Below are 22,757 nucleotides of genomic sequence, written 5' to 3'. Positions count from 1 at the left end.
TAAAAAAGTGGAAGGGATTATTTCCAGCTAAGATTCCCATCCATCAATTCCTCTTCCTCTGGGGTTAAACTCCCCTGAATTTTAACCTTGGAGGAGATGTGAATTGGTTAAGGGCAAATGTTCTCCCATTTCAACGGACTCTTTAAAGACCACACTGAAGCTTCCATTAGGAGGTTGAACAAGTCTTTAATCAAAGGTGAAAGAAATTAAGTCTGATTCCATTCCATCACGGAGAACCGGTCCACAGATGCTCTTGTCCACTCGTCAATAATACACCACATTTGACAGCCACTTTGTGGTTTCGGGAGGTGTAGGACGACCAGACCTGTTCGCGTACAGCGTACAGTTCTCCGAAGACGGTTTCTTGATACACGACACCGCAAGATGGGACAAGTCATTCTGGATATGAATATTCACTTCGACGTCGTCTACGGCATGACAATCCAATCCTCCTTGCAGAATGGCATCTTCAGTGTCCCTTACAGTCCTGCATCTCCGAATTTCAAGACGGCGTGGAGCGACTTGACAGGGTACTTGTACAGTTTCATTGAGACCCCCTATTCCTTCTCTGGAATACGTCTCCATTCTGCCAGACAAAAAGTTCTAAATTTTCAATACAATTCTCTAGAAATCGGCATTCCACTGTAGACGATTTAGACGCATTTAATCGGGTAGGTGGGTCATATCGAGGGTGAATGGCAAGACTGGTGGTTGGCATTTTAATGGAAATGCACTTAATTAATTCAAGGCTTCCCTTGGTGCGAGAAAGGCATTGTACCTCCTCGAACACGACACGATTCAGAAAAAAGATGTTTCTCGTATATTTTCTAAGTTGATAAGGGTTGGCATTGACTAAACATAGGCACGAGGGAAATTGTCATCGAGGCAACGCCCTGATTTCAATCACATTGGTTGACTGGGTTTATTCATCATCATCACCCTCTTCTTTGAAGGTCTTCCATTGCTCAGTTCTTTGATTTTTATAGACTCTTTTCGAAAGTAAGTTTAAACACTGGGTCTTAATAAACACGTCCTAATCTTCGAAAGATGAACGTTTGTGGCGGTTCTTTTGAAAACCGTACATACAACTGTGTTGAACTTTCGACAAAGCACTCTCCGCAGTCGGTTCTGTTGGACCCAAATCAAGTCACAGCAATCCAGTTTAATCACATGGATGGAGGTTAGCTAAATAATTACATGTTTAATGACTAGCTAGTACTTCTGGATCCAATCCAGCTAAGGATCCTCCAGTTCAAAAGAAAAAGGCGATCGGGGAGTGGGGAACAAACTTGCTACTTAAAACAATTTAAATAACAATTTATAAACACTTTCTTTAAGAAGTCATCATTTACGAAATTGGGGTAAAACTACGAACAAAGGATAACATAGCTACGCAGGATTCCATTGTTTTCTCAGGCAACTGTTGATTGGGGTTACAGTACTGTTTTCCAAGACTTCGAAAATCCGATTAATAAGAGTCTTCTCCTCATCCGACAAAAACAATGCAACCAATTCAAAGTTCTCACTTGAACTAATTGCCTGTAAAGTGTTAATTACACGCTGTGGGTCCTCTGATGACGCGGTTAGAAGACACTTCAAAACTCGAGGAAGAATAGGGAGTCCAGCACTGGAAGCAAAGACCTCTTGAAGCAGTTCCCTCGATTGCTCCATCAATAGATCCGCCAAAGCGCGCTCGGATTGGTGGCCTTCAAGGTCACCCCAGCACCGAATGAAATCGTCAATTTTGTTGAATCGCACCTAGGCCACACAAACATAAAAGAAATCAAACGACCTTGAGAATAGCCACACCAACCAATGGATGAATAGGGGCATGGACCAATCAGGTTGCCTGGATGAAGGTATATCTACTACGGATCACCAGGGCTACGCAAAGCACCTTGGCACTTACTTGGAGTAAAAATAAAATGTGCTACAAAACCGTATGTGAAACTTGTGGTAAACCAACATGGCAAGGTGAGTCACTGGGAAGGTTAGGAGGGGGGAAATAATAATTTTTTAATCATTTATTTGTTTCCGGATTTTCACCCTACTTTTATTTGTCCCTTGTAAAAAATAGGCTGTGGAAAACACATTGAAGCGGCATTGAAAGATGTGCCGGTGAGTGAACGGTGCAAATGCCCTCGCCCCAAGAAATGATGGAGTCAGCATTTCCAATTCTCATGCCTTTTGAATAATCTCCAAAATAAAAGGAAAAATAATTAATGAATTAGTGATTTTGATTGTGGCTTCTATTACATAATGTGGGGATGAAAATGGGGGTGACATTTGGAAGAAGCTTGGGGAATATCACGTTGAGGTGGGTTCAAGGCCGTTAACCCCCCGACTCCGGTAATTTGTTGAGCAAACAGGGAGATAACTTACGTACAATCTGAAAGTCCCCCAAAGATGCCAGATCGCCGGGCTGAGGTATTTTGACAGAACTGGGGACTGGCGCGAGAAGAGGACTCCATCCAGCATAGCGTTTGGTGGCCTCCTTCACCTCCTTTAATTGCAGCGGTCGAAGCTCGCAACCCTCAACCATGCTCCTTTGAATTAGGAAAGACGAAGTATTCATAGGAGTGGGGACAATTTGAGGACTTACCGAAATTCCTCATACGTGGCCACCTTCTGTTGAACCGCTCTCAACTTGGCGTCATTTTCATGCCAATGACGCTGCTCCTCACGCACAGAACGCTTCAAATCCTTCTCTAAGGCGTCAATACTTAGACCAATGGACTTCAGGTGGCTTTCTTCCATTCTTTCAAGAAGGAGAAGAAGGAATGAAGTGCATTTTTTACCCGCCCATTCCACAAGGCGCATAACTCGACCGTCTTTAAAAACCATATCGCTCGACAAAAAATCGCTTCAGTGACAGCCTCCATTATCTTCCAATTCCTACTCCAAGTTACCCACCAAATCCGCCATTCGTCTGTGGAGCAGACTAGCGGAAGGATTCAACTAGTGCGACCCGTCAGGTGAATAGCTGACCAAACTGCGAATATGATATATGTCAAACCTGTCAAACAGTATTTGAGGTGAATATCGCCATTTTCAATGAAAGCGAAATAATCCGGCGATCAATACAGGGCATGCCACGCCTGCTCTGACGTGTCATGACAAGGCGGTTTAAGAACAACTCAAAAGCGCACCAACGCAACAACAAACAAAGAAAACCGCAACCTTGAACAACCTCGGTGTTGGTGCCTTTGGTGATTAAGTAACGTGCAAGAATCAGTGAAAGCAACACGAAGCGGAGAAGGAGGAGATCCGGTGAAAGGTTAATACATTTTTTACAAAAAAAATAAAATAAACAATGACCAGGAGGTAGTTTAGGACGCTCGAGAAGCGCTTTCTGCAGCACGTTGCCAAGCGAGTTTCTCGTCAGCACTGAGGGAGGTCCACTTGGTGGCAAGTTTTGACTCTAACCAGGCCTCGGACACGTCACCACGAAGAGCGGACTTGTGCTCGCGTCGCAGTGTCGCCCCGACGTGTTGCACAAAGAAAGCAAAAGCATTAACCGCTTCTTGTGGTGGCGAAGAAGGAGGCAATGATGGAGCGGTGGGTGGGATGGACTAGTAAAAGTAGAAAACAGTGGAATTGCGAGTTTAGAACGTCTGCTGACATGACCCCAAATCAAGTCGGCAGCAATGTCCTCATCTCACCTCAGGTGCACGTTTGACCTGCATTCCCTCTTCCACCTTCACTTCCACTTCATCGACACGTTTGTCACCTTGGATAGCATTGCTAGTGTCGCCAGTATCCTCACGAAGGTCAGATGGAAATGCACCATTATGGATGGCTAGTAGCCATTCATCTGCTGACGTGTTATCAGGCATTTGAGGCATTCCTAATTCTGCGTAGATTTGCCTCAATTCTTGCAACTCAAAGTCAACCAGGACTGATAACTGCGCAACTGACAGAGCTAACATCTCATTGGCTGAGGTCAATCGTTTCACAAAACCATCCAACATTTCTACACTCCGAGGATTAACTGTCGATGGAGAAGGGGACTTCGCGCCCCGCTGCTCCCCCTCCTCCTTCGCCTCGGTTTTTAACATTTCGCCTAAAAAATGGGAAAATGCAAGGAAAAAGAATTAAAATGAGCACATCGGTTATGTGAGATCGGAACATACACCCCTGTACGTGACTCAACAAGACCAACTTGAGCATTGGCACGATACTAGTGGAAACAAATCCTTCTTGAAAAATGTAGCGCATACTGGACAATGTTTAGTGGTGCTAACCTCTAGGGTTGACACTTTAGAAGGACTTAGAATAAAGAAGGTAAAGATATGGCCAGCCAAATGAATTGAATGACAAAGTGTGGAAATCGAACGTATGGAGATCATACACACACATAAAGAACAAAACAGGCTGTTTTAAGGGCAGAAATTTATTTCTCAAAAACAGAGGAAAAAAAGTCAGCGAACTCGAAGAGAAGGAAGAGAGAGTTCAATCCGATTGACCCAAAGGTTGGCACAGGAGGCGTGATAAACCCGACCGGCAAGGGAGATGACAGCGGTTCCCGGTTCAGCCTCTACCGTGGGCGAGGAGGAGGTGGAGGAGGCAGGGACAGGCGTCACACAGACCCCACAGTTAGGCTCGACTGAGAGGGGATCCACCGTGGTTGCAGCTTCAACGGATTGGACAAGGCGGCGCTTCAGTGTCAACTAAGAGGAAAAAGAAGGAGACGATTATCTACAGATTAATTCGGTGATTAAGTTTGTCAATTAGAGTATGGGCAGATCTATATCTAGAGATAGAAGACGAGATATTCATGCTTGACTCCTCCTATGATTGGCCATCTGCGTCGACCATCGTACACCACGGCAGTAAGTTGAAGCGTAAACAATCACCAGACGCAAACGAAGATCACAAAATGACAAGACTTAGTATTATGCAGTTCGTATTGGCAAAAAGGAAATCTTTAAGGCTGTGCGATCTCCTGTCTCAAATGTTTTTCAGCACTAATTCGGTTTAGCGGGACGAAAAAAGAGTAAAATTGAAGTATTACCCCCTTTTTGGGTGTTTCCCTACAAATATTAAATGTGCCTCTTCAAATAAATAGATTGCTAAGCAGTACACCAAGGGCGTAAGGAATCAGTGGCCTGAAGTGCATTAATGGAAATGGGTGTTGACATGTGCTTAACGAAAACAGTGGTGACTATTGAAAACAATGTAATGCATTACAAAAAAGAATACGCCTTCCAAATTGACATTTTTTGATATCTGTCTGTGTCCCGCATTCATCCACTTCATCCGGCATAAAGACCTGAGTTTTAGGCGGTGATACCGCCTTGAAACATTAAGTAACAAGGGGGTTTTTCTCCCACAAGGGTGTATATACCTATCAAGTGTGAAGAAGAAAAAAGGGGATTTCTTATCTTCTTTTGTTTTTTGGGGAAAAAAGGGAAGTGTCCTGAAATAGGTACGATTAGGGAAAAAAGGCGAAAGATTGCATCAAATAATGTCTCGAGAGGAGCACTCACGCCATATTTTATAATGACGAGGTAAAACGCACCTTGTGGTCTTGATTTTTCACAAATCTTGCCAAATCGCCCCAAACACGATCAATTTGGTTAAATACTGCCTGTAGCTGGGAATCCAATAGGTCTACAAAAAATGCAAAAAATGAGGAGAAAAGCATAGCGAAATGACATATACGCAATAAAACTCCAGAGTTACCATTAAGAGAGGCCGCCAATCGAATGCGCTGGATAATCCCGTAGATTTCAATCAGTTCTAGGCCATTAAAGTCAAAAATATAATGCGCCCTACTGAAAAGCATTAAGTGGACGGTTTTGAGAAAACTAACCAAGGATGAATTCATTGCCACGAGGAGTTGCTACAAAGGCGTCCACATCGGAGTCCGTGACAAGGGATGACAAAATGGAGGCCGATTCGGAGAGCATACTGCGGCACTCTGACAGGCATTTCAACCACTCCTCTGTGGGTAGTTGCCTCTGCTATGAAGGATTGAATTTTAAGACGTCAAATGGAAAAGGTCACTTAAATGGTACGAGATAATCAACGCACAATTTGTTCGACCGTAGAGGGCGACTCGTAAGCACAGGCTTGAAAACTAAAAATGGGCTTTTTTACTCAACTGTATCACTTACTCTTCAAATCCATCTTCGGGATCTGTTTCGTTCAGCGCGGACTCAGACACCAATTGCTGAAAAAAGGAGGATATTGAGACAGATAACGAAGTGCCAAACCCGATCAAGCACGGATGAAGAATAAAAACCTTATCACCACCAAATCAGATGCAATCAACAGTTTATTTCAGAAAATTTTTCTCAGTCATCACAATATTCTCCATATTTGAGCCCGATTCAACATAGACTATTCATAAGTTATTGACAAGCATTCGGCACTTAGGTCTTCCCGAGTCACAATCCAAAAATCTACATTCTAACCATGGAGACGAATTCCAGACTTTCCCCTACCAATAGTCAATTATTTAATAAAGTTAGTTAATACTGGAGATTAGTTTAAAAATGAGCAGAAATACCTCTTTAGGTAGCGCTGGAGCAGGAGAGGGGTCAACATATTTTGCGGTTTTAATTACCTAAAAACAGGCAAATATCAAGTAAAGAAGACCCCTGAGATCGAAATCGGTGTTGGTTCAAATTAATTCGCATACGTGTGGAGAAAGTGGAGATTTTTTTGTAACTGATGGCGTGGATGGGAGTCTAGAGCCCACGAAATCTGAAAACTTTTTAGGGAAAAAATGAGGTAAACAAAAAATTGGTGCGCACATGACAAAAAGACAGCCTTGTCAAAGGCTGCAAAAGTCCAGCAGTATGTGAGAAAGTGGGTCAAGACTTCACAGAGGTAAACACAGCGTAAAGCCTAGCCAACGAACCTCATCAAGCGGTCCCGACGGATCTGATGTCTGATTAGAATGAGATGAAGTAGGAACGTCAATAGGAGTAACGACACTACTTTGAAACTAAAAAAGAACAGTTATCAAGCAAAGGAATACGCACAAAGAGCCAAAGGGTTGAAAAAGATAACTAATGAGCAACTCACAGAAGAGGAACTTAGACTCGAGAGATCAAAGGCAGGCGGCAAAATAAGATTAGGAGTAGAGGTTTGATCAGTTGACTCAAATGAAGTAAAACCACCAAAGTCAGCGTCAAAATTGAAGACTTTGTCCCCTTTAATAGTCATTGGTTGCATTAACCTGAAGTAAAGCTTCGAATTTAGCAAGAATTCAAACACGTACTACAAACGCAAAACTTTACCATGCATATCAGTTGCGGAAATAAAGTTAGTGTTATGCTTTGACGTAAAATAAAGGGACTGATTTACGTGCTCTTATCAAACGACGACTTGAAATTATTCCATGTGTCATCCGAAATGAAATTAGATTCCAGTTTTGGATTTGAAAAGGATGGGTTGAATGCAGGACGTTGAGCCTAAAGAAAGTTTAAATAGAATTTCCGAAAAAAACAAGGCAATTTAACGAGAATATACTTTTGCGGCACCTCTAAATGCGGGGATTTGTGCGGGAATTTGGGACTCCATGACGATTTGCCAGCAAAGTTACTCGAAGAAACGAGCATCTTTGAAATGAAATCATCAATAGACACTGAAGGATCATGCTTCATGTGCTGCAGCCTTGATTTTGTTATAGCGAAGTTGCGCCTCTGATTTTCCTGCTGCTGATTATCCATACTTCACGAACGCCAACCACCAGAGAACGCGATCCGGCGAACGAGCGGAGAGAAAACGAGGATCTGGTCCATATAAACGAAAGTGAGGTCGAAGACACAATCCTCTCTCCGTGCGCATCGCATAGAAATCAATTCTCTTAATCTTTTCGACAGCAAATTTCTAAAAGTATTAGCACGTGTTTTTTTAAGAGGCCTATAAGGGGTAAATCTAAATATTATTTTATTTTTGCCCTAGTTTAGATTACTTATACAGCACAATTATGTATTTTAAAACAATAGCATGAGCTTTCCATCTTAAACACGTCTTTTTTTGTATCTTGTGCATTGGCTCACTTTACTGCCTGATGAGACATTGTGTGTGTTAAGCTTTGTAGCTGATCTGACCACCTTTGGGACCTGCATAGAAAATATTTATTTCGAAACATTTTTTGCACCCAATATTGTTTATTTATTGCATTTATCGTCGCATGCATCTTCCAGTATTTAGCTCTCATGCTTCAAGGTTGTAGGTGTGCCTTTGGTGCTTGCTAATGGTGCGGGTTTGGGGTTTGTGGTTGTCGGACAGCTCTGTACTCCTTTGTCCCATACTTGCTTTGACAACCTTGGCTACATTTTGCGCATGTTGCTGTTGCATCTGGCTAAGCATGTTAATCGAAGGTAGACGGTGACATTTAATGCCAGTGATGGCCTTTTGGTCCCTATCTTAAAAGATCATTCGAGGCTCACCTTATGGTCCATGCATTTCACTCTCTTACATTTCGTGGGATATTTCACTGCGGGTGCTATTGAACACTTTGATTTTAAGGTCCTGTGTGTCCGTCGAGTTTCATTGGACTTCCCCGAACCTTTTATTTCCTTAAATGAGTGCACAAATGTTTTTTTGGATTTGCATGATCTGCTTGATTAAGTTGGGTTTAAATCTTCTTTAACAGGCGGAAGACTCGGATTACGCTGACAACCGGTGGGTCGAGCGTCTCTTGAGTGAATCTACATCTCTAGATGCCCTTAAGGCATCCAAAAAGGAGTCATTCACTGCAAACAGTTCCGTGCCTCACCCTGGTCCTGTTTCCCTTGCGGATCGCTACTTCACCACGCATTACTTTGTGGATGTCTGCGGAGAAGGCGGTGGCGATGATCTCTGTGTGATGCAGCACTCTAACCGCATCTGTGTGGTGGGTCTAGCTCCAGGCCACCACCTCTTCCGTGGCTGTGGGAATTCGCCGTCGCGTGACACAGAAGGTGAGCAGAATCATGTCATCCTCGGCGTGGATTTTCAGCTATCCAGCTCCTTCAACCTCCTCAATAGCAAGATCAGCGGTCGCCGGAAACGCGGTAGCCACCGGTTGCACCAAGGTAGTGACAAGCAGTGCATTGGCTACGCCATTTGCGATCGTGGTGAACGCCACGCCTTGTTGATTGGTAGTGGTTTGCCTGGACGCCTCTATGAGTCCAACTCAAGGCTATCCATTGTAGCACCCGTGGAGGATCGTGTTCCCCTGGCACCCATTGGAGTTACAGGCAACAATGAGGCTTATCTGGCCATCATTATGCCGTCGCGAAAATCACCTAACAATGAGCACGGTGATGATTGTGAAGGTGCTTCAGGATCGCTCCTATCCAGACATGGCATTCTAACAGGTGGTTTGACTTGGGACGCGTACAAAAAACTGAGAAAGTTGTAAATATATGTATCATGATGACCGAGCATTTGGATTGATTTCCTTATCTACGGTAATTTGGCCAGATGGTGAAGTAAGCGGCTTCAAATTAAAGGCATGAAGCCTATTCCATCGTGAATGTGGTCATGGCCACCTTTATTGTTACTCCTTACCATCTGCTTAAACATGAGATTCTCATCACATGGGGTGTCTTCGATTTCCCTTGTTTTAATCGGTGCTTCATTTCTGAGGTATCGTTTTCAGCAGACTCCATGTGATTACTATGGAATCCCATGCCTTGGTCCACCATCGGAAGGGGATGTGTTCCCTAACTCTCCTGCATCATTGTTCGCGGTGGTAGGAGTTCTGTCCTGTTGTGTCTTGCTTTGACTCATTTAATCGGACAGGGGCTGGAGGATGTCCGTAGGAGTGGGTTCACATTGATTCTCCAAACATCGTCTTAGCTTGAAGATCGTGCAATTTCCGTCTTGAGGCCACTTGGGATCGTTGGGAGAGATTTCCCACCCTTAACTTCGAACCTCTAAGCGTGGCTGGGGCTTTACCCGCTGTAACCGATACGTTCTCGGCTCTACCGCGGATGTGCTGTTTGCCTTGCACTACTCTACCACACCCGAGACTCGCCATAGACCTAACATTGCTGCAATACCCAACTTGGTTAAACTGGCGTCGACCCCGTATTTGATTACTTAACTCATGTCTTGTGGTGCGTCAATCACTTATTAAAAGAAAAGGAAAATTAAGTAGTTATCTGATGCAGTTAAACAGTTATATAGGTCTGAATAACTGATGCCTGCATCTGCCATTGGTTGTCTGGGGCAAGGGGGCGACTCAAAACTTCAAGTTACACAGTTACATAAGGATTTGGTGGTAGAAGACAGTGGGAGTTTAAAAACGTAAGTTATTAAATCCTATGGACAACATGGATTTGCATCTTGCGACACCTATCCCCGCCTGTCTCCATCTCAGGACGAAGAAATATCAGTACCAAGGGAGGATTTGCGGCATTTCCCATTTTAAACACAAGACATTAAAATATTCACCCTAAGCCTTTTCTACTTCTAACAGCTAATTATGATTTCATGAAAATGCAAAATATCGAAATGAGGAAACCTTTTGTAACTGATGAAATTCTTTTGTGCAAAATTATTTGCGTTTCAGTTCGCTTCTACATTGCACTCCTAGTAATAATTATCCGAAATGATGAAACCCTTGTGTATAAATAGATTTAGATATAAAACCATTGCCTTGTTTTAATCAGCAGTTACGGCTTACAAAATATCCGCCTAGTTTTATTGTCTAGAATGATGTAGATAATCGGGTATTTCGTTCACAAGTGATAAGAAGGGGAAGAGTTACTTACCTGGGCAACGCATAAATAAATCTAACCAGATAATTCCATTACGTCTTACAAATGGCGGTGTTTTAAAGGCCTGTGGACCTAAAAATTGGAGAACCGCCTGATAGTGAACGGGATTAGGTGTGCTTCCATCATAGATGATGATCCTCAGGTTCTACTATCTCGGTCTTAAATGCCGTACTGCAGAATAGATGGCAGCTCGGGCTCGTTAGCCTGCATTTGGAGCTACTTAACTTCCACCGGTGAATTACTCAAAGGTGTTGCGCCACGATCATGGTGTTCCTTCAGTCTTAAAAGTGAGCCACTTGTGTGCCATCTTGACTAGTTTATGTAAATGTGAGATTGTTTGCCGAGTGGCTGGTGCGGTAGAGGCATTGGCGAAAGTTTACAAAATTCTTTGTTTTCTTCATTACCCTGTCATTAGGCTTGTTCTTGATCTGCATCAAATAGCTTTAGCAGACGAGTAAGAACTAGGCGATCGGTAGTGTCGATGCCACTAGTAGGGCTCCTCGTTGGCGTCGTGGAAGCTGAGTCAATGAAACTTAAAAAGCCCAGCAAATTTTCAGCCTCGTCCTCGCTAATACTACTTTCTACTTATATGACATCAGTAGCATGGTCCCGGTCCTATCTATTCAGAGTTGAAGAGATACGGCTACAAGTCTGTTTAAGCTTACTTTGACGTTATTTTAAAGTAATTGGCATGAAAAGGTTTTTTTTGGTCCATGTGAGGCATTTATCTTTTTGCTAGATAAATAAAGCGCACACAGAATCACTCAGTTAATTGGCCTGTCCTTCTCGATCCCAAGGTCGAAAAAGAGGTCTAACTGCCTGCCTATTCACTCATTACCCATCATTATTAACCAAGCAACTCTCTGCACTTATTCCCTTTATTCACTTAGGAATACTTTCACCAATTCTGGAAGGCGATTTGGTTCAGTCACATAAAGGGCACCAAAAGAGTGACGGCGAGGAAGCAGGGCTACGGGGAGAGGGGGCGAGATAGATAGATAGATATATGGTTTAATTAGTGAAAAAATCAAATAAATATTTATGCCGGTTCCTGTTAGACCTTATAATTTCGACACGGGTCGCCTGTACAAGAGGTCATATGGTTGATGCACTCTCATTGAGATGCCCGAAGCTCGTTCGGAGCTCTCAGAAAGCGTTGGCGCCTGAAGTCCATCTGTGTTTACGTGAATCCTTTCTGATCCCTCGCCAGGTTCTAGAGTTTGAGACATTTGGAAGTCTGGAGGACTATACGGTGAACGTTGGGCCTCCTTTAGAGCCTTCAACTCTTCAATCAAGCGTGGAAGCCAATCATCCAGTCGTTTCTCCAGAGCTTGCAGACGATGTTCAATGGTACCAGCGGCAGTGGTAATACTTGTACAGCCTGAGGGTAATGCCGTGTTTGTCGTACCAATCGTATAGCGTCGATCTTTTAGGGCAAAACTCTGAACCAAAATAAATTGTAGTACCGCCTCCGTCTCCGTCCTACGACCCCATAAGGCACTGCGAAGATTGTGGGTGAGTTTCTGAACTCGTCGAGAATTACGCAGTTGTTTATTCCACTTGCGTTTCGCAACATTGTGGTAGAGTTCAAACTCCTTGTCCACACAGATGTGCGTATTGCTGGTAATGTGGTGTTGACTCTCAATGTCATCGAGGTCCATAGAACTGCGACTTTCGGAGGCACTGATATTACCTCGATGTCCAGCAGTACCTGATCGACTATTAATGCCCTTAGCCTCACTCTTACCATTCTTTTGATGACGATGCCGACAACAACAACGACAAATCTGACTGGAACAGAAGCAAATCTCCACCATAATGGAAAGCAGATTTAGCGGTGGTGGGAACATGGATTTATCTTGATACTCCTTCACCATTTGATAGCGATCTGCCAACCAGTGAGCTGTTGATTGCATCCCAATTCGTGAGACGGTGTTACTGAACAAGGCAATGAGAAGATTGATGAGGATAAGATTGACTATCACAGTGTAGGCGATGAGAACAAAGAGGATGACCAATTTATTGCCAAGTTGACTTCCACACTCTTCCTCCGGTCTGCATTCGGCCTCTTCAAGTGCAACACTCACTTCAAACATGGAGTAGAAGGCACGAGAGATAAGCTTCTCCACCGTGGAAAGGAAGGGCAACCTTCCATACACCTTGGTTCCATTTGAAAGGGTCTGTTGAATGTAGGAGTTGGGATACATGAGACCCTGAAATGATACCCCATAGGAGAAGATGAAGATGGCAAAGACAATAATGAGGGGCACTAGATCCTTCCTCAACATATCGGCCATCATCTTTAACCGTGGACCAATTATCGGTGAGATGGAGGTGATAAAGAGGGTTCGCATACAGAAGAGGTGGAGACCGAAGAGGTAGCACACTCGAGCAATGTAGAAGGAGGGATCGTAGGCTTCGCGTTCTGGTGGTGCCCATTGGTTAATTTTCCCAACTCTTGCCCAAAATCCAATCAAGGTGAAGGTAATGGCACATATCTCAAGGGTATTCCAACTGTCCTTGAAGTAATTACTAAATTGTCCACGTAGAGATTCAATAATGATTTGACGGATCTCCTCCACCGCATAGCCAATCACATAGGCAATGGCACAGCACTCGGTGACACGAAGTTTATAATGAAGGGAATTGACAAGCACCACAGTGAAGGTGGCAAGAAAGATGACATGGAAGATGGAATGGAAGAAGAACTTCACCTCTGGTGAGGCGTAGATGGCTTTGACAAAGGATAATCGCGGTGAACCCTGCCATCCGTATTGTCGAGAAAGACGATCATAGACAGTGAGTGGAGTGGGTGCCGATGCCTTTTTCTCTCGTATCATCGGTAGAATGGAAGTGGAATGATCCTTGGAACGAGTTCCACGTTTATGATGCGGTGAAGCCGTGACTGTTGTCGACTTCCAGGGGTCACCATCTTTATTGAAAGTACTAAAGAAATCGGTTTCCATGGAAGGATGTTTTGTATTGTTGGTAGAGTTGGCGTTGGGAGTGGTATAACTAGCCGCATCAGCAATAAAATCGGCGAGAGCTTTAGCTCTCTCCTTGCGTGCACGACGCTCCAAGAAGGCTATCGCTACGAGGGGACAAAATCGGGACACAAAACCAATCCAATTGGGTAAGTGGGTTAGGACACCACGCCAGCGTTCATCGAGGACACGCTGACAGATGGGTAGACTCAGGAGGTTGGTACATTTGGCCTGAGCACAGAGATCAATTAAAGAGAGGTCGCCACAAATCCGCAGAGGTGCGTTGAGTATGCCTCGACAGATCTCCTTCTCTGGAGTGTTGTCCTTCAATGACACCAGTGTCAAAACATCCACAGCGATGGCTTCCACTAGACTGGCGATTTGTTGAAGTTCACAACGTACCTGAATTTATGTTAATAAAATGATTTTATTAATTTAGATAAGGCCCCTTGATCATAAATCATCTGGAACTTAAAGTTAGTTCCTCTCCACATTCCTGCCTCAAAATGGATGTGTTTCATATATTAATTTACCTATTTCTAAGCTAAAACGAATCTCTGATGATTTTTCTGTCTGTATGCTGCCCTGTGGCTAATGGTCATACAAGCTGACCTTTTCATGGCGGTTGCTAGGATAATAATATCACCCACAAAATGTTTATTGACAATAACAAAGTCTAAAAAGTGTGGTATAGTCTAAAAGGCCGTTTCACTTATTGGTTTGAATATTCTACTTAAAAAGAAATTAAGTAGACTTAAAATGCTTAGGTGTTCAGACAAGGTAAATGAATAAATTCTCATCGTCTCTACATGTGCTGTTGACAAATTGTTTACTTTAAAAGTAGCTGTCGATTCTGTATGATAAGAAAATGAGAAAATGATCTCCTGATCCTTAAAGCATAACTGCTCAGTTTTAACTCGTCGACATAAATCAGGCACCACCTTCACCGATGCTTCAAGGATGATTTACGGCCACATATGTTTACAAACTGGTATAAAGAAAAGGCCGTTCAATGTTACATTGGAAGCTTAGTGATTCGAGTTACATCATCAGGAGGACAGAGAGGACAAAGGTGCGGAGTGGGGGTTAGGGCGGATACCTGCCCCTCTGCCCGCTGCCTTGTCCTAACGCAAAGTAAAAATATTTTGATGGGTAGAATTTGCAATAGGTGGTGGGCTGTCCTGTGCCGCCATTTAAAAAGGCAATTTTGTGTCCAATGATTCACTATGAAGGTCTGGCTCTAAAAGCAAGGTTCTACTTTTATCCGCTCCTGGCGTTTGTAATTACCTGACCTTTAAAAAACAATCCATAGGGAAAGGTGGTGCCTGCACTCTGCTGCAAGACATAAAAAGCAGGCATCAGTTCCAGCTGAAAAGCAGTTCCTTAAAAGCGTGAGGACTGTAATCTGTTAATCCCTGGGTAACACTGTGACGGCAAAAAATACGTTTGTCACACCTAGAAGGATGCCACCCCTTTGAGTGACGCATTACTAAAGCAATGAAATATTTAAAAATCATTTCTGGGCAAAATGTTAGACAAGTCTAAACTCTATAGGAACCAAATAACACGTTTAATGAGAAAAGGATGCAATCTTGGGAAAGTAGAAGGATAAAAGGATGCAGCAGGGATAGATGGATATAGGATGAATCCAGAGTTAGTGGTCAGCCTCCTCTCCACTTTCTACTCCCATTTATCAAATATTCTAAGCTCTTCTTTCTCCATCCACCCCAAAATTACGAAACAATCCCACACGATCACCTTTTGTCTCACATCACATCGCTTTTCTTCCCTGTGGAGTGTACCCTTCTCTATGTCTTTATTTCATAACTATTTCACAAATTGCAAGTTTTTTTACTTTAAAAGATTTCAAAATACTTCAGTTCTATATGGCGATGTAAAAATAACAACCAATCACCTTGCTGCGACCCAAGTTGCCCATAGTTTAATCTGATTGGTCAGTAAATTTGACCGGCCTAATCAATGCCAAACGGGCTGACCTACCTGTTCGGGAAAGGTGGGTTCTTGATAAAGTCGATGAAGAATGAGTACCACGAGAATACTGGCTGGAATGAGATCAAATTGTCGCATTCTGAGAAGTAGTTCAGCCACTCGAAATCGTCCACACAGTAAGGCCAAAAAGAGAATTGATGTGTGAAGTGGTGAGAGGATGACCACTCCATCCACCATGAGTTGTTCAAACACCACCAGACCGGTCAGGGATCGTAGAACTGTAAGGAAGTCATGCGCTTTGATATTTATTGCAAAGTTGGATTGAATGTAGGAATGCACACCGGTTCCGTTCTCATAGCAGTCGAAGAAGAGTTCAGACCTCTGAAAGGCTGTTAAACCCTGGGAGGTCTCAAAATCCATTGGTGAGGGCTTATCTAATAGAAAACTCTTCTTTAAGGCCCTTCCACGAATCTCTTTTCGCTTTTTCAAGTAGCCTGGATCCTCTTGACACCAGAGGAGGGAATCCCGCCAGGACTCCAACATTTCTATATCATCATTGAGAAGAATTTTCCGCCAAATTGCCACGTTATTTACATTATCCTCCTTTCCATCGGTTGGTCCTACGGCAGGATGTCGTCGAATGAGAGAACTTCTTGGTGCACTGACACTGACTTTTCGATTTAGTTGTTGAATAGACACCGAGGGGGATTCGCGAGTTCTTTTGGTTGAGATATTTTCACTGTACTTCTGTCGAACACTTCGAGGCACTACATCATTAATTCGCATCAATAATTCCACCATCATAGCTGTAGGCATTATGTCGATGAGGACCTTAGCACGTCCGGCTTCGTAGGCGAGATCCAGGGCGGTTTTCCCTTGAAGTGTTCGAAGCATCGGGTCGCCGCCGGATTGCAAGAGGATGGAAATACACTCTGGATAGTCGTTTACAGCTTCTTCGGAGCTGGCACAATGAAGAGGAGTTCGTTGAAGATTGTCAAGGTAGTTGGCAGCAGCAGCAATTTTGGCCAGTTTTGAGGGATCCTCATTATTTCTACCAGCAGTAGTATTCACATCCAGAATCAGGGAATCGTGATCCTCATCCGATTCATTTAACTCGGCTATTGCGTCGAGGAAGACTTTTGGAATGGCTGAGGGTCGTAGACGATGCGAGTAGGCTTCAATGAGGTAGGATAGAACAGAGGGCCTACCGTAGGTTGCAGCCACGTGGATTGGAAGGCGGCCATGATTGTCGCTTTCGTGAATGTCCGCGCCACGATTTTCAATGAGATCGCTGAATGAACAGAAAGGAAAGGATGAATTTTTGTCGAGGGATGAAAAATAAGTGGTCCCTGCCCTAGGATCTCGTCACCACTTGGACGATATGGAGTCATGTCAACAGGCTTCTGCATTCCACATCCTCAGGAATATCTGCCCCACTAGCTCGGCGGCAGCGCTAAATGACATTAATGCAGATGAACCGGGAGTCCTCTTTCCTTAGCTGCATGAGACAGGCAAAAGTTGTTCTCTCTATCAAGAAGTGACATTATGAGCAAAATTTCCTGCTCAAAAAAAGGATTTTGAGTTCTGAGCAGCATATACTACTCAAATTTGTAAGGGCGGCTACACTTTTGACTCTAAAAATCTGTCACTCTTGTTTTACTGGTAAATATTTCGTAGGTGTCTGAGGACATTTCATTGTCTTAAGAGAGGGATGAGAGAAGAGTCTCTGTGAGAATAGAAAGGATATTCTAATGATGTTAGGGAGAGAGGAGAGATGGAGGGAATGCCCTTTAACAGGTTGACGCTACTCTCCAAGCCCTTTTTCATATTGAAATAAAAATAAGGCCAGCAATGGCCTTTAATAAGCCTGTAGGGAGAGTTAAATAATTAATTTGGAGGTGTAGGAGACACCATTTGATCTATGCAGATGGCACACACATGCGAAACCCCAAATATGCCAAAGGAATGGCCTAATGAAATGCATTGTTTTCTGCGTGAGAAATACACTGGATTAGCGCAAATTTGCATTTCTTTTGTTCAAGACGTGAAATCCTTTTCCAGATTTGGCACCAAGTGGAGGAGGGGAGACTGTGGTTGTTCCACTATCTCTTCAACTGTCTCTGCCTAACCTTGGGGCACGAAAGACACCGATGCCAACATCGTCAGGAGTTTGATAGGTAAAAGTACAGAGTAAATCAGAGACAATTACTTCTTGCTCTCAATCTCACACAAGTCTCAACTGCCTTCAATTCGTTAGCCCCCGCCTTCCGCTTTGCGGTAGTATGCAAGAGAAGGCGATTAGGCACGTAGCTAAGGGATGTCTCAATGGGCTAAATTTCACTCCCGCAGATGGTTTTGTCAGAAGGATTTCAACTCTCTTGTCTGGTTGTCAGCCCACTCGACAAGGGGTTGCATCCTTACATCCATGCTACTTCTGTCAACTTCCATTCCTCTTCTACATAGAGTGACAAGTACACGCCTTGACATCGCGAATGTGCAGGAGTAATTCTGCCCACCTCTTCTTTTTCGCCTACTTCCTTTCCTTCTTTTTTATCCTTTCTTTTCTTCCACCAGCTCACGTCTTCAATCTCAATGAGCTCTCCACTTTATAGTCCCGCTTCCTCCACCTTCTTTTGTTGTACCAACTTCTCAACGTCACCTAGAAATTGCCTCCTACCGACACATCACCCTTTCTGCCTCGAAATTGTATTTTGTCCTTTGACCTCCTCTTTCCTCTCCCACCACATTTAGCCTGTCCGACAGGTAACTCAATGGGGTGATGCGGTGATATGATTGTGTTTCAATGTGGGTCTCTCTAAAGCACCTTCAAATAAATTGACCCAGTGGCGTTTGTTCCACGATCCTGACGGGTGCAAAGAATGGATAGTTGAAGGAACTAATATACGATCGTCACGGACTTCTTTTACGACGAGCTTAGGTAAAAGCGAGCCTCCGCGATTACTTAAAGCTTGATGGTTAATTCCCTTGCGAACGAGGACAATTTAATAGGCTTCAAGCACAGCACATTAAAGTGGTGGAAGTCTTAAACGTTTAACAGCAAAACGCTTAAATGATACAAAAGTTAAAAATGCTTTAATAGTCCTACAGTCACAGCACGGCAGTCAATTCCTGAGGAAAGTTTATGCTTAAAACTCCACTTAACCGTGACGCAAGGGATAGATGTTTCCATAGCATCGTTGTACGCTGGATGCCACAAGAGGCGAGCCACCATATAATGGTTCAACCGCTTCAACAAGCTCTTTAAGGGTATTATTGAAGCCCATAAGAGCCTTGCACGTCCTTGAAGGTTCCACGCGCCTCTTTGGCTTTCACGATGTTCTCTCCCCCTGCCGAAAACATCTGCCGTCTTAGCGATAGTGAGGTAGCTGTCATAATCTAACAGCTAAGAAATTGCCTTTCTACTCGTCTGTCAGGTGATATTAAAGCAGGTAATTCAACAGTGGACTTTAGATTTCTGTTTTTAGGCACTGTGATCGTTGCCGAAGGCAGTTAGACGCCTCAAGAGCCCGTCGGGCTCTCGTTCTCTCTTTCCTCATAAGACGCCTGTAGCACTGGAGGACTCCTGTCCTTCCAGACCTAGTGTATACAAGCACCAACCATCTTTACACCAGAAGTTCAATAGCCTTGGCGAAATTCGAGGTTAGGCATGACATTTCTACCTAAGTCTAAGTAAGAATGGCGGTATTGTTCAATCTCTCAAGATGGAGCCTCCCTGACTTCATCACAAAGAACCGATCATGATTGGGGAAATGAAGGCCAACTAAGAGTATCTTTAACTTAAGGTTAACAATTTACCAATATTTAGTGTGAAATGGCCAAATTTTTTCCCTTGCAATTACGGGAATTGCCCAATTTTAAGTCAGTCAGGAAGTGGCTTAACTATTCCGATGGCAATTATCCCCTCCTCCCCATTTCTCGCCTGTTTGTGTGACTGTAGTTTGGACGCTTTTTATTGCCTTTAAGGGAACTAGCATTATTGGCTTTATAACGATTTCAAAGCAAATGCAAAATATTTTAAAGTGACTTAATATTTTTAGAAAAATGAATAATTATTACTTTGTCTACTCTCTCATTGGTGGACTTCTTTTGCATTCCAAAATTGATTACAATAGTGATTTTCTGTTTTACTGGAACAAGACTAGTAAGCAGTAAGGTTCTTTTTCAAAATTCCATGTAGCAAAGTCTTGTCTTTAGTAAGAAACATGCACTTTTCCAATATTTTTAATCTGTAGAATGTATCATTTCAAACTAGTAAATGATTGGCCAACCTTACACCAATCAAATTGTAGGGCGGGCAAAACAAAAAGTTCGATACGAAACTTATCATATGTATTTATGTTTGTTAGAAAAATTTCACGAATTTTGAAAATGTACACCTTGATTATTTAGGAAAAACTTTCCAGAAGGCTAATTTGAGTCATCGGTCAACTGCTACCTCTTACACTAGCTGGGTGAATGGAGAGTAAGATTAGATCAACACCTGGCCTACCAAAGTACATGCCAAGGATCGCTATCGATGCTATCAAATCGCCGACGTGCAGAGGTCACATTGATACCTTGGGAATTAGGTGGGTTCAACCTGAATAAGCTTTTATGCCCCTTCTTAAGTTCACTTTTTGCCAGAGCCTAGCCAAAAAACAAGTTTTTCTTGATTTAGAGATTAAAAATGATTTAATGAAAGTCAAACTATTATTAAATTCTAAGGACAGAGTTTATTTGGGCCGCTACGAAACACTTTTAGATGTCACTTTTTTAGATGGGAAGGTTTTGCAGTTTTTAAATGGGGTTCAGTTACCAGTTTTTTGGGGTTTTTATACAAAATTTTTGAAAAATGGATCCATTGGACATGATTAATAGTACTGTTAGCGTATTGGTGACCACACAATCTTGCTCTATTTTAATTGGTCCTTAATCAACCAATGAGATGTGGGTACCTTTCAATAATTTCTAAGCTGTTCCCAAATTTCTGACACCATTATCGATCGTCGGTGTTTGACAATGGAACGACAAGTGGAAGGATTGCTAGGATCTCAAATGAAAACAGTGAAGTATCAGCTATTACCTGTAGAGAAGAATTTCCAGGTGAACGCGTTGGAAAGGAAGTCAATGCTAACCGTTTTCTACGCTTGTAAACGGCTTACCCTATCCACCCATCAGAAATGTGGAACAGCTGCCACCAAGTCATCTAGTTAAGAGAGCTTTAGAGAGATTTGTAGTGAACCACAAGTGTGTCACCACATCACTCCAGCCAATCACCAGTCAGGCAGGCTGAACGGAGTCAAAGAGGAGGAAGAATAGGGCATAGAAGAAGAATGCATCTTCGAGACCAAGATGACGATATGAATAGCTGAAGTTTATCAACCACTGGGGTTTAAGAAAGAGGACTTTTCTAGGCAATGTAAAGTGTTTGGCACACTAATGGATAGTGGCTGAGAGGACTGTAGAGGTGTTGCTAATGGAAGGTGGAGAAAGCGGGGCCATAAAGTGGAGAGCGCAAGAAAGGCAGACTTAGTGAGTGTGAAGAAGTGCGCTGTTGGAAGATTGGAAAGGATAAAAGAAGAAAAGGGGGTAGACGAAAAAGAAAAGCTGGGCGTAATCACCCTTGCACTTCCATGATGCCAAGGCAAAGCTGTCAAATTGGCGTGTACTTGTCACTCGTGGTGAAATAGGGATGAAAGTTGACAGAAGTGGCATGGATTTGAAGTAGCAATTAAAATACAAAACTTAGTCAAATAAAATCATTAATGTGTCACCTACCAACCCACCTAACCACCTTCCCCGCGGGTCAAAAATCAGAACCGAAGACGTAGGAGACGGATGAGAAAAACAATGTGGAGGGGGAGAAAGGTGCGAGTAGGTGGTGGATGGAAGAGACGGTTGGGATGGTGGGAGGCGTTGTGAAGGTGAACTTTCTCCCCTTACACTGTAATTTTACTTATCAAGGTCTTGGTGAAGCCGTCATCGATAGCTTCCTCGTCATGCATAAAAATCTTTGTATATGGACGCTGGTGCCCCTGTTGAAGTGTCCTTCATCACCTCATTGGTATTTTGCTACCCTTAAAATTACAAATTTTCTCTTATCAGGATATTCAGTTGATGGAAAAAACGGTCTTCTATCTATTTGCTTAATTTTTTTTAGATACTCTAAAAGGCAAGTCTTTTTTTCTAAAAATGAAGGGTCATGAAATTGGTGGATAATCGCGTGGCACTCTTTCCTGTGAAAAAATAAACCCTTTGTCTTTTTTTTTCTTTCTTTTTCAAAAGCAAAGGGGCAGATTTAAGCTGCTGGTATTTGATTGGTTGGATAAATGGATGCCATGGAGCCATAACCATGAAGAGTAACACATCAGTGTTTTGATGATTTGTCATTTGTTTCATTTCTTATTTAGCTGCTCGGGCTCTTCAATCGTATGGGCTTTGTAGTTTTTTATCTTTGGCTTTCCAGTTGACAGTCGGTCTCCACTTTTTTTCTTCGTCCCAGTCAGTTTAACTAGTCAATCAGAATGATTGGATGAGTAACTGCTAAACAATGCGAGACTTTGTGTTTAATGTGACTTGTGGATGTGCAAAGGCATAGATTTGTTTGTTAATAAAGGCTCAGGACCTTATCTTTTGAAACCATGCCGCCAAATTGGCATACCTTGTCATGGTTTTCGATTGACGATAGAGTAGCTCCCTCTACTTGACCCCTAATGTTGAGATCTACATAGAAACTCTTAATGTAGCAACGTTAACCTTCCATTAACCAAAGACGACTTGTCTATCACGAACTGCCAACAGGACGGGAGAATATGCCTGATTTAGAGCAGGGGCTGGCTTTCCGCGCTACCCACTCCCGCAGTCGATTTAACTCCAGAGGACGAGATGGTGATATTCTAAGCCCTAAACCACTAATAGGTAAGAAGATTTTATTCCGGCTGTCCAAATTAACTGCAACACTTATAATCCTCTTCTGTGGCTGGCTAAACTTCACACACCTATATAAGATCTCTGCCAGCGTCACAAATATGTGACGCGAATTTCAGACAAGGAGACCCGGTTGTTGCATATATGCAACGTCGGTAGCAGTTGTCTT

The 22,757-nt window shown here is 43.0% G+C and overlaps 4 protein-coding genes across 4 annotated transcripts; 1 reads left to right on the top strand and 3 right to left on the bottom strand. All coding sequences in view use genetic code 11, as the record gives it.

The window, feature by feature from the left end:
* Nucleotides 1-264: 264 nt before the first annotated feature.
* On the bottom strand, nt 265-2,844 carry EGR_08844 (Coiled-coil domain-containing protein; the record flags this gene model as incomplete). The annotated part of the gene is made up of 4 exons (XM_024498093.1): nt 265-603; nt 1,558-1,758; nt 2,387-2,546; nt 2,603-2,844. 4 exons carry the CDS (start codon nt 2,842-2,844, stop codon nt 265-267), a joined length of 942 nt encoding a protein of 313 aa, XP_024347495.1.
* A 485-nt stretch (nt 2,845-3,329) lies between these two features.
* On the bottom strand, nt 3,330-7,682 carry EGR_08843 (Synergin gamma; the record flags this gene model as incomplete). Its single annotated transcript, XM_024498092.1, has 12 exons — nt 3,330-3,572; nt 3,663-4,063; nt 4,144-4,180; nt 4,431-4,670; nt 5,522-5,613; nt 5,686-5,742; nt 5,816-5,966; nt 6,037-6,082; nt 6,120-6,175; nt 6,869-6,955; nt 7,036-7,189; nt 7,483-7,682. The coding sequence occupies 12 exons, from the start codon at nt 7,680-7,682 to the stop codon at nt 3,330-3,332; spliced, it is 1,764 nt and encodes a 587-aa protein (XP_024347494.1).
* Nucleotides 7,683-8,212: 530 nt separating this feature from the next.
* Nucleotides 8,213-11,721, top strand: EGR_08842 (hypothetical protein; the record flags this gene model as incomplete). Its single annotated transcript, XM_024498091.1, has 3 exons — nt 8,213-8,251; nt 8,615-9,278; nt 11,618-11,721. The coding sequence occupies 3 exons, from the start codon at nt 8,213-8,215 to the stop codon at nt 11,719-11,721; spliced, it is 807 nt and encodes a 268-aa protein (XP_024347493.1).
* Nucleotides 11,722-11,788: 67 nt separating this feature from the next.
* EGR_08841 (Transient receptor potential cation channel subfamily M member) lies at nt 11,789-17,165 on the bottom strand (the record flags this gene model as incomplete). Its single annotated transcript, XM_024498090.1, has 3 exons — nt 11,789-14,113; nt 15,713-16,952; nt 17,140-17,165. 3 exons carry the CDS (start codon nt 17,163-17,165, stop codon nt 11,789-11,791), a joined length of 3,591 nt encoding a protein of 1,196 aa, XP_024347492.1.
* Between the last annotated feature and the right edge of the window lie 5,592 nt (nt 17,166-22,757).

The sequence above is a fragment of the Echinococcus granulosus genome (assembly GCF_000524195.1).
Source record: "Echinococcus granulosus chromosome Unknown EG_S00121, whole genome shotgun sequence".
In the NCBI taxonomy this organism is placed as follows: Eukaryota; Metazoa; Platyhelminthes; class Cestoda; order Cyclophyllidea; family Taeniidae; genus Echinococcus; species Echinococcus granulosus.
Note: the sequence above shows the minus strand (reverse complement) of the source record. Positions and strands in the feature narration are given on the sequence as shown.